This window comes from Alosa sapidissima, chromosome 14, assembly GCF_018492685.1.
Source record: "Alosa sapidissima isolate fAloSap1 chromosome 14, fAloSap1.pri, whole genome shotgun sequence".
NCBI lineage: Eukaryota > Metazoa > Chordata > Actinopteri > Clupeiformes > Clupeidae > Alosa > Alosa sapidissima.
In genome coordinates this window covers 15,105,921-15,128,275 of record NC_055970.1, presented here as the reverse complement: position 1 = coordinate 15,128,275, position 22,355 = coordinate 15,105,921, and the positions used below count along the sequence as shown (strand labels likewise).

At 43.3% G+C, this 22,355-nt stretch overlaps 1 protein-coding gene across 1 annotated transcript; it reads right to left on the bottom strand.

Annotated features, from left to right (window-relative positions):
* Positions 1–1,707: 1,707 nt before the first annotated feature.
* On the bottom strand, positions 1,708–21,951 carry LOC121681568 (polycomb group RING finger protein 3). The gene is made up of 10 exons (XM_042061371.1): positions 21,829–21,951; positions 11,051–11,153; positions 10,285–10,402; positions 8,843–8,939; positions 8,194–8,249; positions 7,517–7,627; positions 7,197–7,279; positions 6,670–6,807; positions 3,285–3,365; positions 1,708–2,522 (listed from the first exon to the last, which is right to left on the bottom strand). The coding sequence occupies exons 2-10, from the start codon at positions 11,063–11,065 to the stop codon at positions 2,475–2,477; spliced, it is 747 nt and encodes a 248-aa protein (XP_041917305.1). The 5' UTR covers positions 11,066–11,153; positions 21,829–21,951; the 3' UTR covers positions 1,708–2,474.
* Between the last annotated feature and the right edge of the window lie 404 nt (positions 21,952–22,355).

The window sequence follows — 22,355 nt, the reverse complement described above, 5'->3', positions numbered from 1 at the left end:
AAGATAAGATGTTGCCCTCTCATGGCAAAACAATGTTATAGCACCTGACACACACCCACTCTTAAACTTAGTTACCATGTGTATTGAGAATGCCACTATTGCCTACAGAGACCATTCTATGAGAGATGATAATATATTTGTGTGTGTGTGTATATGTGTGTGTGCGTGTGTATGTGTGTGTGTCTGTGCACATAGATAAAACAATAGCATGGCTGTAGGAACCGGTTGTAGTTAGATTATTCGAGAAACACAGATGTGTTTTAGCACAGCTGTAGAACCTGTAAGACCCCTTTAGCACCATGATCGGCTCAGAGCACCAGAAGCACCAGGGGTTGCCACAGAAACACTCCCGTAAACACCTCAGGATAATACAAACAAACATGACATCACACCACCAGGGAATATAGGTTCATACCTACATTCCAAGTGTGTGTGTGTGTGTGTGTGTTTGTCTCATGGACAGTATATTAACCTTAATCAACATGATTCCTGGTTTGTCTATTTATGTGGTCAGAAATATCAACAAAATCTTCATTATTTATCAGCATAAACACAGGAACACAAAAATAACAGACAGATTGTAGAATGCTCTGTCTTTGTGTGTGTGTGTGTGTGTGTTTTGGTGGAGCTGGTTAGTTATCTGGTAGGCAGCTGGACAGATCCCAGTAAGGAGCTGGTTGTCTGTATAAAATCATCTACATTCTCCACCCCCAAACTGACATGTGATTGGCCATCAGGGTTGAGTGGCAGTCAAACCTACCAAACCCAGAGGTCAAAGACCATGTGCAGGTCTGATTAAGAAGCTAAGTGTTTTAAATACTCATTAATATTTACACAAATGCTTTTATCCATGAAAATAAAAAACAATTAAAAACATTGTTAAAGTTTTAGAAAATGGCTGGCTATGCTTTCACTTAGTCTCTCATGGGTAGGTGTGTGTTTGTGCCCTTGTGCACAACTGTGAGTGTGTGTGTGTGTGTTTGTGTGTGTGTTATGTGAATTTATGGCCCTGCGTGTACGTATACCTTGTGTGTGCAGCCTTAAAGTGTGTGTATGTGTGCGTGTGTGTGGATTAATCAGGTACTGCTGCTGAAGCTTTGGGGCCTGGTGCTGTTAGCAGAAACAGTGCACTCTACTGGTGAGGTGGTGTCAGTGGGTATTAGGGAGGAGGAGAGCCTGTGCTGTGACCTCCTACAGGCTAATGCTAATGCTCAAGTTAGCCCCATAGTACAGTGCTGCGTATGCAAGCAAAACCCAGGCTAGCCCCATAGTCCGCTGCTTATGCAAGTTAAACCTGCATGTCATGAACACTACTTTCATCGGGTAGATGTCAGCACGCTCCGAGGACACAGAGTTATTGGTTGCCAACTGTGCAGACTAATGCTAGATGATCCAAACACAAGCTAATGTGTGGCATCACAGGCTGCTAACTCTGAATGCTAATGCTAGGTGAGCGGGCTACTGCTAATGCTAGGTGAGCGGGCTAATGTATGAGTTAATGCTTTCGTCAAGTTCATCAGTTACTGCTAACAAAGCTGTAGCTTGCGCTGTGGGGTGGGTGTGTGTGTGTGTGTGTGTGTGTGTGTGCATGTGTGTGTGTTCTCCTGCTACTCTCTTTGTAGCTAGGTGGGCTACCCACGGACTAAATGGCTACACACCGCTAACCCCCAACAGCACTTAAGGAACTGTTCTAAACAGTCTGTAATCTTTCTCTCTCTCTCTTTCATTCTTCTACATCTCTCCCATCCCCCTCATAATTATTTCTATGTACAGGATTCTATATAGAACATAAATTACGACACTCATTTCTGCTTATTCACAGTCCACGGTGGAGAAGGAGCCAAAAGCAAAGCAAGAGACAGAAGCTCAGAGACAATATACCAACGCAAACAAACAAACAAACAAATGACAAACAAACAAACAAACAAACGGTCCATAATAAAAGTCTTCAGAGCTCGCGTGGCCAGGGCCGGGGGGGACAGTCACGCACCCCTCCACCCACCGAAAAAAAAGAGCTCCAATTTGTCCTGCTGTGGGTTTCTCAGACGGAGAGAGCAGATGGGTCTGTCGGTTAACAAACATCCGACAATGGTGGTGGTGTTGTTATTATGATCAGTTGTTTGTTGGTGAGTTGGGTTGTAAACAGAGCACCAAGTAGGTTCTGGGTCCATGTCTCTATTCTGTACAAAAGTATAAATATAAAGTTTATAACGCTTAATCTTCCGCCAGCTCTTCTTGCTTCACAGACGCCGCAGGACGGCATGGGCTGTTCCTGAGGCTGTGTGTGTGTGTGTGTGTGTGTGCGCCCCCCCTGAAATGATGCGTATGTGTGTTTTGGTATGAATGTGCTAACCCATGAGTATGTGTGAGGTATGTACGTTAGTGTATGTGTGTGTGTGTATGTGTGTGCGCATGTTTGTTGGCTTGATCGTCTCTGCATAAATACTCCATAACACATCATGTGAGACTGGTCCCTACAGCAGGTCCATCTTGGGTCTGTAATGTAGAAGCAGCGGTGACTTCTGGAGGATTAAACACACACACACACACACACACACACACACACACACACACACACACACACACAGCAAGGTTAGTGGAGACACCATAGAGAAAGGCAACATCCCCTTCTACTCCCCCCTGCCTTTCAGACAAACAAACACACAAGCATCTCATTACAAGGAGCTGCCTTTGCTCACCTGTACACGGCAGGGCTCACCTGTACGTGGCAAGGCTAACCTGTACGCGGCAGAGCTGACCCGTACGAGGCAGAGCTCACCCGTACGAGGCAGAGCTAACCTGTACGCGGCAGAGCTCACCTGTACGCGGCAAAGGCTAACCTGTACGCGGCAGAGCTGACCCGTACGAGGCAGAGCTAACCTGTACGCGGCACTTCATCACGGCGCATAGCACTTCATCGAGGCACCCTGAGGTGCTGGATAGTAGCCCTTCCTTATATATAAATGTCACAGTCCAATTTACATGCTTTCTCTTTACAGCTACGTTTGCTTTCTGTTGATACCTTCCGTACATGTTGACCAAGGGGCTATCTGCATGTATCTCTAAGACCTGCCTATCAGATGGACAGCTCTCTATGACTACTACAGTATCTCCATGAACAGTACAGGTATCTCTGTCAGGAGTACAGGTATCTCTGTGAGGAGAACAGGTATCTCTGTGAGGAGAACAGGTATCTCTGTGAGCAGTACAGGTATCTCCGTGAGCAGTACAGGTATCTGTGAGGAGTACAGGTATCTCCGTGTGACTAGCATCTGTATTCTCACCTTAAATCTCCACCTGGTCACCACCACAAATTTGAGCGTGTGATCCTTTCCCAGAATCTCCTCATTGCATAAAATATCCAGCTGAAACGAAAGAGAAGGAAAAGAAGGAAAGGATGAAAAGAGAGAAGAACAAGGAAAAGAGGAGGCAGCAGAGAGCAGGAGAAAAGAGGATAAACTATTAATCACGGCTCACACAATTATTCCTCCTCCTTGTAAAGTGTCAGCAGAGGATGCCCCTAAATGTGTGTGTGTGTGTGTGTGTGTGTTGAACAAATATGGGTGAGAGAGAGAGAAGGAAAGTGGAGAGAAAGAGAGAGAGAGAGGGAGAGAGGCGAAGAACAGCTGGATAGTTTCTCAGCTCCTCTCTCAGATCCCCACTGTGCCACTGACAAGCACAACACGACACACACCACAGACGACAGATGAGACGACATATGGTGCTCATACTCACATACCCACACACACACACACACACACACACACACACACACATACACACACACACAGCAAATCAGGTGGGAAGGCAGAAACTTGGACGGAGTTAAAATCCACAATTTTCAAAACCCCTCATAAGTATTTAGAACAACACAAACACACAATCACAATAACACACTCTTACACACACAAACACTATCCCACTCGACCACACAGTCACACAAACACACTCCCAGAGTTACACTAATACACTATCCTCTTAACACACCATGAAGGTTTGTGGTGACCATCTCTGTCACAGAACCATCACCACCATGGCATCATGTTGATGTTGATGATGATAATGATAATGATAATGATGATGATATTATCCAATAATAAATGCAGGTATTTGCATTATGCACAGTAGTGAAGCGTGAGGTTTTAAACTGGGGAATCCCAAACATGAATTTGAAAAACAAGGGTTGAGGTGGTGTGTAGCTTGTGAGAACATTGGCCACGAATTTTGAGTGATGCCATAAATCTAACGTTAGGCTACATCACAAGAGCCGTTCTAAACTAACACTCCAGATTAACCTCTTGCCAGCTATCAGCAGTAGCCTATTTGTCTGCATTACTAACCGAGCGACAAATTCGGTTTACCTGTGCACTTCATCTTCTCATTGGTGACTGTCCTGAATTCTCTTGTAGCCTGCCATGATGTCCTGATGTCTTCAACAGTGTTCTCAACTATCCCTAACATCTCGAGCTAGCAATGAGTATCCAGGTCTGATCACTGTCTTTCATAGGCTAACAGCTGCTGTGCGGTCTTATTGTTTTCCCCTCCTTCATTTAGCCCATATATGTAAATCTGCTTTGCTCTGATTCTGCTAAATTTCTTCAGCTATGAGGTTAAAACACAGGGGCAATTAATATGGTTTTGTTTCTTTTAACTTGCATAAAACACAGTCCTGCGGCTTATACACAATGCGGCTAATACACAGGAAAGTACTGTATTATTTATGCATGTGTACAACAGTAGTCCGCTTACAAAACTTTGCTACTCAGGTCAAATAGTGTCACATTGGCATAAATTATCTGATTGGTGTGAGCTAACAGGCAGTTGGATTACCATATCCGTCAACTTGTGATTTTACTGTATATTTTCCGTGGAAGTCAACATTTGTGAGTTTCCCCCACACACCCACTGAGCATTTTTTTGTCTCCTGCAGCCCAGTCATAGCGGTACGCACTTAACAACTTTTTCGCGCCTGTGGGTGTATAATTTGATTGGATTCCTACCGTAAGTAGCCTGCGTTTAAGTGTCTGTAGAGTGAGAAACTTTTGACGATTTCACTGATTATGCACATCAGGGGTGTGATTGGCAAAAAAAAAGGTAAAAAAGTACGAAGCATGGAGTGACACAACCCCCCACACAGCCTTTTACGGAAAGTATTGATACATTGATATAAATATATTTCAAACATTATAGCATATTACAATACAGCCTAAAGAAAACTAATTTATAATAGAGCAAAGTAGCCTAGGCCTACACAAGACTAAACCAAATTGGCTGAAATCATTTTGCCAACAGTGACGCAGAACCATGGATTTTTTCCATTTATAACATGTTTTGTTTATAACTTAAAACAACATTGAGTAAATTATTTACTATAGGCCTACTTGATGATAATATATAGCCTGCCCCCTAACAGTCCTCTGGGCCTACGTACAAAATAGTGAATCATGTGATAGGCCTACTGATATTGATGCTGATTGAAGAGTTTGCAACTTGAAGGTTGTTGATATTTCAGTTCCAAAGAGAATCAAATTACATCGATTCCTCTCCTCCCAAAGTAACACTGTAGGTCCTACACCTCTCCTCCTAAAATAAATGTTAGGCTCTGTTTTAAGCTACTGCACCAGGATTGTGTAGGCTAACTGGCTACAACACTAGTTTTACAAGCGCACACACTAAATGGAGAGCTAGGGTTAAAATGCGGACTGCGCCTTAAAATTGGCAACTTTTTATCTATCAGCACAATGCTACAGTAGGCTATTTCCACTAAATATTCAGCTCAATATTATGTGCAAGACATTTACTAAGTATGCCAAAGCTTTGATATCTTAGCACCGTCACCATAACGTTACGTTTTCTCATGGTAAGATGGCGTCCTGAAATTTGTTTTAGACAAGGGGCGCAAGGTTCACGGAGGTGAACGGCTGGACAAACGCAAAATGACAATGTGTTAAACAATGTAGTAGGCCTAAGGTAGACAGGCTTTGTGGTTAAAACTATGAAAACCTGTAAGGTTAGGCTAGTCTGATTCGCGATTCATTATCGGAAAATCCTGACAGCGAACCCGATGCAAAGCCAAAACGCCGCCTAAATCAATTTGTTGACCTTTACCGTTTCATGGCTTCTGCTGAGAAACTAGTTCGCCACACACACTGAACTTGAATCAAGCATTCTTCAGAATGCAGCTGATCAACCCGTCTCGTCTACTTTCACTTTCAATTAAATCCATTAGTAAATGGAATACACTACTTGCGGCGTGATATTCGTTAAGATGTGAAGCACAAAACCCGTCGTTATTGTCAGCGGCCTGTTATAACAATGGCCTGTGTTATACAGAAATATAGCCTACCTCTGACCGACAGACCCCCCCCACCCCAAAAAAAAAAAAAAAAACTCATCGGATCTATACGAATTGTGTGGGTCTCATTTTCAAGTCGAAAAAAACGGAATTCCGTTTAAAAACGAAAGAATCACACCCCTGGCACATATTGCCCAGTCCCACGTTGATTTGCCTTTATGGCGGATGTTGAACAGATGAATGAACCAATGAATGAGCCAAATCCGTGATCAACTACAGACACCAAATTGTGATTAAATATTCAATCAACTGACAGCCTTGGTAAGTATGTGCATGATGTGTGTGCATGTGCGACTGCATGTGCATGTGCGTACCTCATTGAAGGACGTCAGGTTAAGTTTTTTGGCGATGAACTTCTTGAGGTGAAGGACGGTTGCCTGAGCTGAGCAGCGAATCCACTTCCTCTTCAGACCACGCAGTTTACTACTGTTACACTCCAGACAGATGCTCACCTACACACACACACACACACACACACACACACACACACACACAAGAGTCATATCCACTTCCTCTTCAGACTACGCAGCTTACTACTGTTACACTCCATACAGATCTCACACTCTCTCTCACACACACACACCCCAAACGAAGCAACATGAAGGTATGAAGGTAACATGAAGGGAAGATGTAATGTAACACACTCCTTTATAGATCTGCACAGGAGTGTCTGTCTGAGGGTGTGCCCTCTAGCTTTATGTGTGTGTGTGTGTGTGTGTTGGATGAGTAGGACTAAATGAGCAGAGTGTGAGCCTGAATAAAAAAAATAACTATAAAGAAGAATGCTGCCCCCCCCCCCCCCCATAAGGATGTATCTGTATGTGTGGTTGTCCAGGTGTACCTGCTCGTCGCTCCGGTGATAATCGTTGTCCTCCTCGGGCTTCTCCTGCTCCTTATTGGCTGAGTCCTCGGTCTTCACATCACCTGCAGCACACAACACACAGTCAACACACCAGTGGGACAACGTGTGTGTGTGTGTGTGTGTCTGTGTCTGAGTGTGTATGTGAGTGAGTGTATGTGTAAGTGTGTATGTAAGTGTGTGCATGAGTTTGAGTGTGAGTGTATATCTGTGTGTGGGTGTGTGTTAGTGAATCTCTGTGTGTATGTGTGTGTGTGTGTGTGTGAGTGAATGTGTGTGTGTGTGTGTGTGTGTCTGCGTACCATTGCGTTGGGTCTCCAGGTGAGGTTTGAGGTTACAGAGTTCTCCTTTCAGGTCCCCTGGGACCTCCATCCCCAACTTCTGATAGAACTCCCTCTGTTTCTTAATCTCCGCTGGAGAGAGAGAGAGAGAGAGAGAGAAAAGGTGAGGGGGGGGGGGTCATGTTAAAGACAACCATCGTGATGAAAAATGAGGAGAAGGCGTGTGTGGAATGGTAGAGACAGAATGTGTGAATGTGTGTGTGTGTGCAGACTACTTGTTTTCGTATTTGGTAGCCTAGAACTACACAGGTTGGTAGAAAGAGGGCTGCAACAGCTTGGGATGACCAAACAGAGGGCTAAACGGCTGGCAAACAACTGTGTCATCTCTGCTATTATAAGTGGCCGCCACATATGGCAGAGACATTGCTACTTGTACCCTTAAGGACTGAGTATTATGCTTATTGAATGATATTATGAAGACCTGCTGTATGTCACTGGTCCATGAGTTTGTGTATGTATTCTACTGCATCCTTAATATTTGTGTTTGTGTTCCTGTACCATTTTCTTTATGTGGACATTAATATATGGTTAATATGTGTGTGTGTGTGTGTGTGTGTGTGTGTGCACATGAGGAGAACATGTGTGTGGAAAGCCAGAGGTGTGCTGGGGAAAGGGGGCAGAGAACTCTGAAGACTCACCTTCCTGAAGACCTGGAACCAGTTTATACACAATGTCCTGCATGGTCCGATCATGACTGAAAGACGGAGGGGGAACAAGAACAGAGATACAGGGATGTTTAAAAATTGCAGAGAGGAGAGAGAGAGAGAGAGTGAGAGAGAGAGAAAGAAAGAAAGAAAGAAAGAAAGAAAGAAAGAAAGAGAGAGGAGAGTTTAAACAGCAGGAGAAAGGACAGTTAATTTCCACAGGGCAGAGTGCAGGCCCTAGAGCTATCATATGGAACTGGAGAGACTGAGGAAGTACCACACCCATTCTGTTCAATGGCTGATGCTAATAGGCTGAGTAAAATCTAATTCCAAGTAAAGTTCCATTAAAGCCATTATAAGGACACCATAGGATATTTTAATGAAAAAAGAGAAGGGGTTTAAGGGTGTAATAAACTGCAGGAGCTCGTCTTTAAAGTTTGCGGTGGCCAACTGGGGATGTTAACTTGCTGACATTAACCCTTTAAACCCAGACCCCCTGGTGTAGGAATGAGAGATGTCAAACTCATCCATCCCATAATACCCCACATAAGCCAGCATGTGACTCACACACAAACATATGAGTAAGAGAGAGTGTGTGTGTGTGCGCGTGTGTGTGTGTGTGTGTATGTGTGTCAGTACTTACCCGATATACTGCAGTGGATGGCTCTGATGAATAACAATTCTGCATGTGGGACAAGTGTTGTTCTCCTCTAGATACTTGACAAGACAGCTTCTGCAGACTACACACACACACACACACACACACACACACAATCAACAATTATGACCATTTTAAAGGTATTGTGGATTTCTTTTGCTGGCCCATCTTTACATGTATCTGTGCTGTTCCTGGCACAGTTGGTCTGAGTGTGTTACCCAGGGAAGGGAATGTGTGTGCTGAGCGATATGTGTGTGTGTGTACTGTTCTGAAGTGCTGCTGAGCCAATAGTGTGCTGTTCTGAAGTGCTTTGGTGCCCTCTAGTGTTTAAATACAGTAATTTCACACCCTAGCCACCAGGAGGCAGTATGGCTCTCTCTGCCCCCCAGTCTGACCCTGAGTCTACAATATGGAGAATGATCTGTCTGCAGAGCCGCAGAACCACAGCCACAGTTTCACCACAACAAATTCACCACATACTAATCTTCACACACACACACACACACACACACAGTAAACTCCATTTACACACTCATACACACACACTCTCATATCCTAAACCCTATACCCTGTAAATGTTGTATGTTCAATAAATGTAAATGTTCAATACCAATGCTAAGTAGCTTTGAATAAAAAAAGTCGGTCTGCTAAATAAACATAAACCTGTCAACAGTACTACAGGGCACCATCATACAACGGAGTGAACTGAGATTGCATTGTGTGTGTGTGTGTGTGTGTGTGTGTGTGTGTGTGTGTGTGTGTGTGTGTGTGTGTGTTTTCTTTTTTGAAATGCAATGTTTATTGAGTTTTGAACATAGGGACGTATACATACAGTAGCATTCGTCTTAAGTACAGCAGTCAAATGTTCCCATAAAACCCCCTTCCCCAGATTCCTACCCCACCCCACCCAATCTGTTACCAGATAAATAACAGTCAGCTAGTTACCATTAGTTAGATTAGAGTACAAATACATATACTGTATGTTTGAAGCAATCTTAAAAAAAGCACATACACATAATAAAAAAGGATTGAGAAAAAGAAAAAGAAACACATTATTTAGAAAGTAACTCTTTAACCATATCTATGCAATGTAGCCAATTATTGATCGTGGATGACTTTGCATGGTTAATTCTATAGTTAATACTATCAATAATTGGTTTTAAAGTTCTTAGTAAATAATGTCTAATAGTGTATACAACCAGTGTTTTACAGAAAGATCATGGGGTGGATGCCACATCTGAATCACTAATGTTTTGGCCGTGGTTGTACCTGCTAACATTTTTGATTATCAAGCAAAAGGTGCAGGATCCATTGGAAATGTGGTGTTTATTAAATTAGATATGGTATTAACGACACTATTCCAGAAAGAAAACACATCTGGAAATAAGGAGCAGCTGTATTTTCTGCTGAGTAGAGTGTGTACTTACAAGTGTGCAAGCACTCGGTTACGGTGGTGGCGTCTATCAGGTAGCCCTCACACAAACGACACGTGATGTGAGCATTGATGTCCCACAGCTTAATCTTCCTCGTCAACATGTCTGGGTTCTATATACACACACACACACAGAGAGAGAGAGAGAGAGAGAGAGAGAGAGAGAGAGAGAGAGAGAGTGAGAAGATACACAATAAACAATATTCACACAAACAGAGGCCTTTAAGGTGCAGATCCCATTTAGCCCATGTTTGTCTGAATCCAGCTGGACATCTGTCTGAAGGTATGAATGCTACTGTCACAAACTAGGTGAGTTTACATGGAAAGTTTTTTTGTCATTCCATTACACTATTCCGATTGAAAAATGTGTGCTATCTGTGCTTACAGGCGTTCTAGAATCTTTGATCGGCACAGACGTTGTTGCTTTACATTTCCTTGAGAAGATACAGCAGGCAATCCGACTGACCGTATACATGGCTGTTCAATCGGAATAAGAACGGAGTACACCACCCCTTTCATTCTGATTAAAATTATAATCGGATCGGTGATTTTATTCCGATCAAGGTGTTTATAAGTGTAATTTTTATTCCGACTGAGCGATTTTTTCTATTCTAATCGGAATAAAAGTGTCAGTGTCTGAAAAGTCAGAGCTGTTCCCATAGTGACACTATTTATCAATATCAATTCTCACAGAACACACACATACACACAGAAAGAGTGCATTTAAAAGGAGAAGTTAAAGGTGAAAGGTTGTGTCTTACCCCGAGGGCCGCCATGTGTAAGCTGAGCAGGTGAGCCAATCAGCTCGCGTGTCCAGGAAAGGGGGAGGGGCTAACTCTTCATCACGGACCGCCCCTCATACACCTACACAGGTGACGAGAACAAAAACACAAATCACTTACTAACATGCACAAACAAACACAGAAACTCTCTCTCTCTCACACACACACACACACACACACACACACACACACACACTCAGATAGAGCCTGTTGCATACTCATTCACCAGTATGCACCATTCATTCTTATGCAAAGCACTTCTTACACAACAGCACACACTACACAGGGAAAACTCACTACATGAACCATATTACTCACACACACAAACTAAAGCTCTCACTTCTCTCTTCTCTTCTCACACACACACTCATGGACACAGTTGTCATGTATAAAGCTGCATTGCAGAGAGAGAGAGAGAGAGAGTTAGAGATAGAGAGAGAGTTTGTTTGTTTAATTTAAGGCAATTTCCGCAACTAAGGCTATTTACAGTTTTTCTCAGTCGCTTTGGTGCTTTTCTCACATCACTATTAACATTTGCACAGCAGTTAGTGCATTTCTCAAAACAATTAGTGCAAACTGCAAAACCTAGTGGATAACCTGCAAAAGCACGTCACTTGCTCAAAATGGATAGTCCATTCCTCAAAAGCAAGTATTTATGTCAATGAAACTGCCAGTGTCATCAAAATGAGAGGTCTTGACACCATCGTTTATGAACAAGATAGTCAAATGGCTTTGTCATGTTTTCATACGACAGTTTATGCTCTCAGTGTTTTCCCCAATGAAAAAAAAGGTCAGAACTCAGTGACACTACCTGAAAATGCTCAAGACAGCACTATACAGTACTTGTACAGCTATTTGAAAACTACAGTAAAGTTACAAATTGCTGTAGTTAGGGGAGTAAGTGAGTACAAGACACTGAATATGTACATTTCACAGTTTTACTGTATATGCTCTTTGCAATTCTACAGAATTGTGACAGAATTTGATAATGTTGTATGAAATGAAGAATAGTTTTATTGGGAACGACTATTCAGCATCCATAAGTATAGTTAATTTTGACTGACATGACAAAGCAAGTAATACATGTTCAAAAGCATTTGCAATTTGTTCAGAGGAAGGAGAAATTGCTACTATGATGTGCACAAATTACTAAATGTTGTGGAGGTTGAACTAATAGTTATGAGAATTTTTCATTCTGATCTGAGAAAAGCACCAAAGTGACTGAGAAAAACTGTAATGGCCAGAGCATTGTGTGTTATAGAAACTTAAATATGTTTTTAGATAGAGAGAGAAAGAAAGAGAGTAGATTCCTTTATAGATGGATAACTAGACAGACAGACAGACAGACAGGATGGATAGATAGATAGATAGATAGATAGATAGATAGATAGATAGATAGATATCCTTTACATCCACACAACAATATTGGTGGTAATTGTTGCAACAAAAAGAGGTAACTCAACCTAGTAAATAGGAAAAGAATGAAAATATGTAAATAAATACATAATGCATTGTTCAAATCCATTTTGTAGTCATATTGCTGAAGGGAAGAAGTTATCTTGCAAACGTGTGGTTTGAGTTTGTATGGACCTGTAGAGTTCTCCAGAGGGGAGAAGCTGGAACAAGTAGTGGTTTGAATGAGAGGAGTCATTGATTATTTTGGTTGCGCAGTTTAAGGTGTGCTCAAAGTACAGAGGGTGGACTGGAGGGAGCTCACGGGACAGATAGACAGATAAAGGATAGAGAGAGAAAAAGAAAGAAAAGATAAAAGTATATATATATAGAGAGAGACAGAGAGAGAATGAGAGCGTATAAATTACAAACACTTCAAGTTCAGGGTCACACAGCCAGACAAACAAACACACACACACACAGACGTAAACATGCAAACAGACACAGATACACATGCAGACACACAGATGACTCAAAAAGGATAACTAGTGATGTAAAACACATTTTTAGAGGGTAGCCTAGTCACACACACACACACACATGCACGCACACACACGCACACGCACACACACACACACACACACCCAGTTTGTTTCCACTGTTTAGCCTTAATGGCAGCAGTTTCAGCCTTCTTTCTCAATATCGGACCAATTTCTTTCGTTTATGTCCCTCCCTAGTAATAATAAGTCCCCAAACACAATCCCAGGGTTCTTCTTTAAGCTGTTTCAACACAAGTGATGAGGTCAGATGTGTTTGTGGAGGCCAGAGAAGTGTGTAAGAGTGTAACGGTTCCAACAAACACTGTGTGTGTGTGTGTGTGTGTGTGTGTGTGTGTGTGTGTGTGTGTGTGTGTAACACAAGTGATGACGTCAGCTGTGTTTGTTGAGGGCAGAACACAGTTGTGGGGAAATTGTGTAGGAGTGTAAGGGTTCCAAATAACACCGGGACACTCACACACACACACACTCACACACACACACATACACATACACACACACACACACACACACACACACACACACACACACCAAGCCTGTTTCATCCAGAGCTGCAGAGAAAGACAGGAACTCCTCTTCATTTGCACTTCAAGTAATTTCTTTCAATACAGTAGCAAGTGTAGCAGCTCAAAGGTCCCAAACATTGATGTTTCAACCTCTATCCATTTTAATAACTATCAGCAACTATTTTTGTGAAATCGTTACAGTCAATTCTAATCTTGCTAGTAATAAGTCTACATGCATGGACTGCTGAACTGTTTCAAACATAATTCACCATTCACCAAGAGCTAGCTGACGTCTATCTCCAACAGTGGCAGCTAAACCTACCGTAGCCCCACAATTCCATTTATGTACTTGTATAATTATGACCGCCGCGCAGCGAAGCGGCGGTCATATAGGTTTAGTCAGATTTTTTTTTTTCTTCTTTTTTTTCTTTTTCGCATGCCCACATTTCCGTCAATGATTCCCGGGACACTGAAAGACCGGGGTACACGAAACTTGGTGGGCATGTAACCCCACATGGATAGCATGGAACCATCGTTTTTCGTTTTGATCTGTAGCCCCCCCGCTGGACTGGACCCCCCGAAAGGAGGGTAGGGCAGACACAGTTTTCTGTGAATATCTCGAAAACCGTAGGGTTTAGGAGGACCATTTTTTTTTGTATGTTGATCTCAAGGGGCCATGTCAACCCATTCCATAACCACTCATTTCATGTATAGCGCCACCTAGTTAAACACAAAAAAGTAAAAATGAGGTGTTGTAATTGAAGGTATCTGTGACCTAACATAGTCAAAACTGCACGAAATTGGAAGTGTAGGATCATTATGACACCCTCTGTATGTACGCCAAGTTTTGTGGAATTCCGTTCATGGGGGGGCCACACAATAAATTAATTTATGTTACTATACCCCAACTGGCCTGTAGGTGGCCGGAGACAGTTTTCTGTGAATATCTCGAGAACCGTAGGGCCTAGGAGGTCCACCTTTTTTATGTATGTTGGTCTTAAGGGGGCATGTCAACCCATCCCATTACCACTTATTTCATGAAGAGCGCCACCTAGTTAAAAATTAAAAAGCAAAAAATTAGGTGTTATCATCACAATATCTCTGGCTGACAAGGTCAAAACTGCACAAAATTAAAAGTGTAGGATCATTATGACACCCTCCGAATGCATGCCAAGTTTTGTGTACTTTCATTCATGGGGGGCCTTACAATAAAATAATTTATGTGTACATTTAGTGACGTACATCAACAAGGATTCCCGGGACACTGAAAGACCGGGGTACACAAAACTTAGTGGGCATGTACCCCCACATGGATAGCATGGAACCGTCATTTTTCGTTTTGATCTGTAGCCCCCACGCTGAACTGGACCCCCCGAAAGGAGGGTAGGGCAGACACAGTTCTCTGTGAATATCTTGAGAACTGTAGGGCCTAGGATGACCTTTTTTTTCCGTATGTTTGCCTCCAGGGGTCATGTTAACCCATTTCATGTGCACACATGTGCACAAACAGATACACACACACACACACATACATTCACAGTAATCATACGTATGACACATACTCACACAGTAGACATATGTACGCTTGCATGCACAGGCACAGGCACATACGCAGGCACACACACAAGCACGCACACACACACACACACACACACACACACACACACACATAACATAAACATGTACATGCACACATTTCAAGAATTTCTCAGAATTATGAACAGGCAAGATGGAGGTGGGCTTGTATAAAATGAATTTTACATGTGAAATCTATGAACTAATCATGTTTTGGTACTTGTTGTCTAGCAGATACCAGTGAGAATTGAGTGTGGATAATGCAATTTAGTGAGACAGAATCATATAGGCCTTTCAGCGTGATTTATTTTTCTGGAAAAAATGTGCTGGACTGGGCGGCGGTCATATTTTGTACCGCTCGGCGGTACATCTAGTTAAATAAATAATAAATAAAAAAAAACTCGTTCTCATCACTGGACTTTGGCAACCAGCAACCATCCATGTGAGGAAACTTTTTTTTTACATTTTAAAGATATAGCCTTTATCTTAGCTCAGAGGTGCCAGACAGTTCTTTGCTGCCAATTAAAAAGTTAATCCAAAGCTACGAAGTTCTATCACATTAAACAACCAAAGGTTTTATTAATCACAAATCTCAAACTAAACCATTTATCCCCATATAATAACAAAATATGAGTTGAAAAATAAACAGAAGTAGGGAAAGAGTGAATGAGTCTCAGAAAGGGAAACGAGATATGGAAAATTTTAAATGATCTGTATACTGGTGGAAGAGAATGTGAACTTGAAGAGGTGTTGTCATCTTCAGTGTTTTATCTCAAAATGTTCCCGCGCCACAGATCATATGCCCTCGGCAACAACTCTCTCTGATAGAGCTTCTGATGTAGGCTAATTAACACTCTCCAACACTGGTTTGGCTTGGCAGCCTTTTAATGTCAGCTGACTGCAAGATGATTACACTCAACAACTACGTTAGGCAAACCCAGTTGGATAAGCCAAGTGCATACAGGATAACTGAAATAAATTGGAATATTAGATGATCTGTGGCTGTCCAACAGCATTGGAATATTATAGATTATCTGTGGCAGTCCAACAGCATTTAACACATTTCACTTCCATTTATACAACTGGCTTGAACCCACCTCAGACTGCTTCATTACAGGGACTAGTTCGGACTGCTTCACAATCACAACAAGAACCATTTCAGACTGAAGCACGAAAGGAACCCCTTCAGACTGCTTCATGACAGGAACTCCTTCAAACTGAAGCATGACAGGAACCTCTTCAGACTGAAACATGACAGGAACCACTTCAGACTGAAGCATGACAGGAACCACATCAGGCTGATGCATGACAGGAACCACTTCAGACTGAAGCATGACAGGAACCACTTTAAACTGAAGCATAACAGGAACTTCAATTCTCTCTCTGTAATAAGTGAAATAGGTTTGGGCTGGAGAACCATCCCCTAAGCTGAGTGAGTGTGGGGTGATCCAAGCAGAATCCAAACATGTCCAACTTCATCCTACTCCTGCTGCTCTGAGAAAGGGTGCTGTTCTCACTACTGAGAGACGGGTGCTGTTTTCACTACTGAGAGACGGGTGCTGTTCTCACTACTGAGAGACGGGTGCTGTTCTCACTACTGATAAACGGGTGCTGTTCTCCCTGCTAAGAGACTGGTGCTGTTCTCACTGCTGAGAAACAGATGTTTCCCACAACTCCCCTGAGTTTCTGGAGCCTGTCTGTGTAGCCTCCGTTTCTGAAGCTTAACAGCTTTCTGTCTGCTAATGGCAGATGATGGTTGATGAAGGCTGTCTGTGTCCACCATGTTTATGACATGATTGTAGCAGTTCTGTGACAGGGCTGTCTGTCTGTCTGTGTCTCATGTTTATGACATGATCGTAGAAGCTCTGTGACAGGGCACATGTTTATGTCACATGATTGTTGCAGCTCTGTGACGGCTGTCTGTCTGTGTCTCATGTTTATGACATGATTGTAGCAGCTCTGTGACAGGGCTCGTGTTTATGTCCAATGATTATAGCAGCTCTGTGACAGGGCACATGTTTATGTCACATGATTGTTGCACCTCTGTGATAGAGAGCTCATGTTTATGAGATGATTATAGCAGCTCTGTGACATTGCTCATGTTTATGACATGATTGTAGCAGCTCTGTGACAAGGCTCATGTTTATGTCAAATGATTATAGCAGCTCTGTGACAGGGCACATGTTTATGTCACATGATTGTTGCACCTCTGTGATAGAGAGCTCATGTTTATGAGATGATTATAGCAGCTCTGTGACATTGCTCATGTTTATGACATGATTGTAGCAGCTCTGTGACAAGGCTCATGTTTATGTCAAATGATTATAGCAGCTCTGTGACAGGGCACATGTTTATGTCACATGATTGTTGCACCTCTGTGATAGAGAGCTCATGTTTATGAGATGATTATAGCAGCTCTGTGACATTGCTCATGTTTATGACATGATTGTAGCAGCTCTGTGACAAGGCTCATGTTTATGTCAAATGATTATAGCAGCTCTGTGACAGGGCACATGTTTATGTCACATGATTGTTGCACCTCTGTGACGGCTGTCTGTCTGTCTGTGTCTCATGTTTATGACATGATTGTAGCAGCTCTGTGACAAGGCTCATGTTTATGTCAAATGATTATAGCAGCTCTGTGACAGGGCACATGTTTATGTCACATGATTGTTGCAGCTCTGTGACGGCTGTCTGTCTGTCTGTGTCTCATGTTTATGACATGATTGTAGCAGCTCTGTGACAAGGCTCATGTTTATGTCAAATGATTATAGCAGCTCTGTGACAGGGCACATGTTTATGTCACATGATTGTAGCAGCTCTGTGACAGGGCTCGTGTTTATGTCCAATGATTATAGCAGCTTTGTGACAGGGTTCACAGAGCTGCTGTGGCGAGAACATGATGAGTGGATGTTGCATGTGATTTAAAGAGAAGAAGAACAGGAGAATGAATGAGACTGTACCGATAGGTTTCATTGCTCAGTTTACTATTACAGTTTATACTTAAGAGTTAGTTTTACACTGCATAACAACACAGACGCAGAAAAATAACATTACACCATTTAATTAGACATGCATGCACACGCACACGCACATGCGCGCGCACACATACACACACAGGCTGAATCTCAATCGCATCCCTAAGTTCTAAGCCCTGAACCCTCACACACTTAACTGACATCCATCGTAAGGGATCAAGTTTACGAGTGTGTAAGGTTTCAGAACGCTAATAACAGGAATGGGACAGCACCTGTGACCTATCATTAAATTGACAACATAAAAAACATGTTGCAAAGACATTTCCGTTTCCGTTTTATGGGAGTTTACTGATGGGAGTTTACTAATGTTTTTTAAGCATCCAGCCTCCATTTAGGTAACCCTGTGTTTCACGTCACAACACTATGAATTGTACTGTAGATAATTCCCTTGAGTAAAGTGTGCATAGATGCAGACTTACAGAAAGGGTGCGAGTGAGCCCTTGTGCACTTCACAATTTTGCAGTAGGACAGCCCTAAACCCTCACAAAGTTCACGGGAACACGCATCAAAGTGTGTGAGTCTGTGAGGGGAGAGATTGAGATTCAGCCATAGCATCCCCAAATGACTAATGTAATTTTGCTGTGACAACCCTTTGCATCCCCTGCAGTCTCTGTAGTGAACGATGTATTGACAGTGGGGAGGGTTGCAGGCTGGTTGATTGTGAATGCCTACACCTGCAGTGGGACTGGGATATAGAGGCCTGAAGATTTTGCTCACTCACACACCCTTCAGACACACACACACACACACAAACTGAGATTCTGTCACACACATCTGCTCTCTCCACAAAACTTACACACTCATTACTTCTTACACCTTTCATGGCAGCACCCACAGTTTGGTTCAAAGTGTAAAGTAACTTGTGTGGTGTGATTTCTACACTGACACAAATAAAAACAGGTAGCCTACGCAGTTAGCAAAACTGAGTAAGACTGACCCATGCAGTCTGTCAGATACAGTTAAGTTAACGTCACAAAAACAGGTACCATCATTTGATTCATGATAGCCTACTAATCCTGACTTGTCCAAAGTGTTGCCTGCTGCTCAACGTGAACATGGGTTCACAGTCACAACATCTGTGCGAGTAGTAAGCTTGCTTGTGGCAGAAACATTATAGTCATATCTTCAGTCAGTCTAGGGACATCGCCACCTCACAACAGGTCATTATGAGCTATGGCTGTCTGTGAACATAGTCTATCTGTTAACTGAGGACATGGCCTAATTACACGTAACAGAAACTCAGTGACCACATTGAGCTTTTTTGCTTGCCCCCACCACTTCCTACACTGTTTGGCTTTAGCTTAGCATCTGAGCAGATGGGGCAACAATATTCTATAGTTATGAGTGAGTGGGCACACTTCAGAAACAAATTAACCTGCTCCGCAGCACCTATAAGCAAACGCCTCTGTCATCTATTCCACGTGCCATCTCTGACGCATCTGCAACCAGCAACCCACATACATAACCTACACATTACTCCTGATCAATCGATCGATTATACCGTGTCCATTATTCCTGATCGATCAGTCATACCCAGGACATTATACCTGATCGATTGATTATACCCAGGACATTATTTCTGATCAGTCTTGAAGATTACCGTCACAAGTGAACCATTATGTGGTGGGCACATGCCTTTCATATCCTCGGCCTACGCCAGCCTGGGTCGTAACAGTCTGGCGTACGTACACACACACACACACACATTTTGGCCATAAATATCACACACAAGTTGCGTCCATAAGAGGGCGTGTGATGTGACCATAACCCTGATGACTGAGGAGCTGATCATGTTCCTGAACTCTCCACCTCTCTCTCTCACACACACGCACACACAGTTGTATTCAAACATACACACTCTCACTCAGTCTCTCTCTTACTGACACAGACAGTCTAACTCTTGCTCTCTCTCAAACACACACACACACACACACGCACAGAGAACTGATCCTTACCCTGCTCAGAACTCTCATTCGAACAGAACCAGCACCAACTAAACCAGTGTGGTGGAACTGTTTCCCAAGATTCACACACATCACACACACACACACACACACACACACCAAATGATCATGACAATACACTCACTAAAAACTTGCATGTCTAGGGAGGACACCAGAGTCATCAGAGGGGAGGGGGGGGGGTTATCAATGAAAATGGTGTGAGGGTGAATCATCAAGCCTCCATTTACAGGACACATAAACACATACACACACACACACACATGGTCGTCACAGACATTTGACGATAACTGAAGCTCTAACTATGCTTTATGCTTTTTACATCTATAAAAGCAAAATTGTATCTGCTTGTCCAGGGCAGAGGAGGCGACCACTAGACCAGGATCAGAGACTTCACTCACACACAAACAGACACAGACATACACTCACACACACAGATCCGAAAGTACAGTTGGCGCTTGAGTGTAAATTTTTTGGCAGGCGCATCAATGGGCCGCTGTTGTGCCAGATACCCTCACAGCTTCTTGGGTCAAGAGATTAAACAGCAGCCCTCCTCCCCACTCCCTTCCTCCTCCTCACACACACACTTTCACTTGGACATGTTGAATAGTAAGCTTTTATGTGAGAGAAAGGGAAAGATAGGGGTTAGGAAGATACCATGTGTGTGTCAAGACTAGCTCGAGGAGTTTTCCAACAGGTATCCAGAGAAAAACTTCGCGTCTTTGCCGGGAGTCTTGGGGAAATAACGGAGAGACAATGCGGGCTTCTCTGCAGCCTTCCGATCTAATCAATGATCAGCGCGTTGATCAATGCGAAAAGCGAGTGGGCTACTCAGGCAAGGCCTACCGACACCGGACCGAACCGATTCCACAGACACACTCACCACAAGTTCGCACCAGTCTTCACACCCTCGTTTCAAGAATCTCGACGGGTCAACTAAGAAGTTGCCAAGGCGTCTGAATTCCTATAGGCTGTGGTTGCTTCATGAGACATTAATAGGGATTTCGTTGATTCAGTGGTCTTAGGTAACCCACGCCACTGAATACTAAACTCGAAACATCCAGCGACACCCCACAGCGCTCGGCCTCCGCTCGGCTCGTAGTCGAACCTCTCGCTCTTGTCACTGGGTGAAATCCACCCCTCACCCCTCGCCTAGCTGCGTCTACTTCACCCACTTCCACTCTCGCCACTGTCCCGGTAAAACAGGTTATTACATGCTCACAGGCGCAATCACATAACCCGTCTCTAACTTTCTTAACACTGTTTTGTCCCGTTCTGTCCGAATACACAACCCAGCGAGCCCGTACCCCAACTTTCAGCGTCCTCACGGGCTCGTGAGGGTGGATGGAGCTCTCACGAACATTCCAGGCAACAACGGGAAAAAAACTGGTTTCCCGTGGAAAACAGCACGAGTATCTCAGGCGATATGTTCAGCCGTTCGCGACGGACACACACGACGGCACTAAAAATGTACTCCCCCGTCTTCCCAGCGCCTCAAAAGCACTTTTCCACGCGACAGCGATGACCCCGGCGCGACTGCAGGGCCCGGCGTCGCCATACACACAACACGAGCGCATATAACAACACGTATAGCATGCATAGCTACGGCCAAGCGGAAAAGACACGGCTCAGGGATCACCGAATACTGCACGGTTCCCCCGTTAACCACACAAAACGACAGTCGGATGGCACAAGCTTCGAAAGCGCGTTGAAAAAAAGCGAACTGACCTGTTTGGTAGCAGAGGAGTCCGCAGGATATTGGGTTCAATCCGAGTTAAATCCACTATCAGTAAAACAAAGAGGCGAAAATGTCCGGGCGATCCCGAAACCTACCGAGAGCCCACACTTGGTGGGGCTTTGCGCATGCGCACCGATGCGTATAGGAGGGGGCGGGGGATTAGGTAGGCTACATTGTATCTGAGTAGCTCATTCACTTCCAGCGTCGCTTTGGGAAGTTTGAAGTGCAACAGAATGACAAACATCACACACGCAGTTCACAGACTAAACACATGTTGCGTTTGCAAGACAAAGGGCTTCTGATGCGGTCTAATTACGTTGCTTCTCAATAAGGCTACTTTCTGTACAGCACATCTGGTCACATCTGGTCACAGACTCATAGATGTAAGACATTTGATGGCACAAGCTTCGTTTTATGTGCCTCATACAAAACTAGAATAATATAACGATTGTACATTCAGATGATTGATGGTTGGAAAATTGAATAAAGATAGATAGATAGATAGATAGATAGATAG

Bases quoted from the DNA above. Each gene is read 5' to 3' on its own strand.
- LOC121681568 (XM_042061371.1), bottom strand. The intron at 8,940-10,284 runs GTAAGTACACAC...GTGTGTGTGTAG, and splicing joins AACCGAGTGCTTGCACACTT to TCTGCAGAAGCTGTCTTGTC. The intron at 6,808-7,196 runs GTACACCTGGAC...GTGTGTGTGTAG, and splicing joins ATCACCGGAGCGACGAGCAG to GTGAGCATCTGTCTGGAGTG.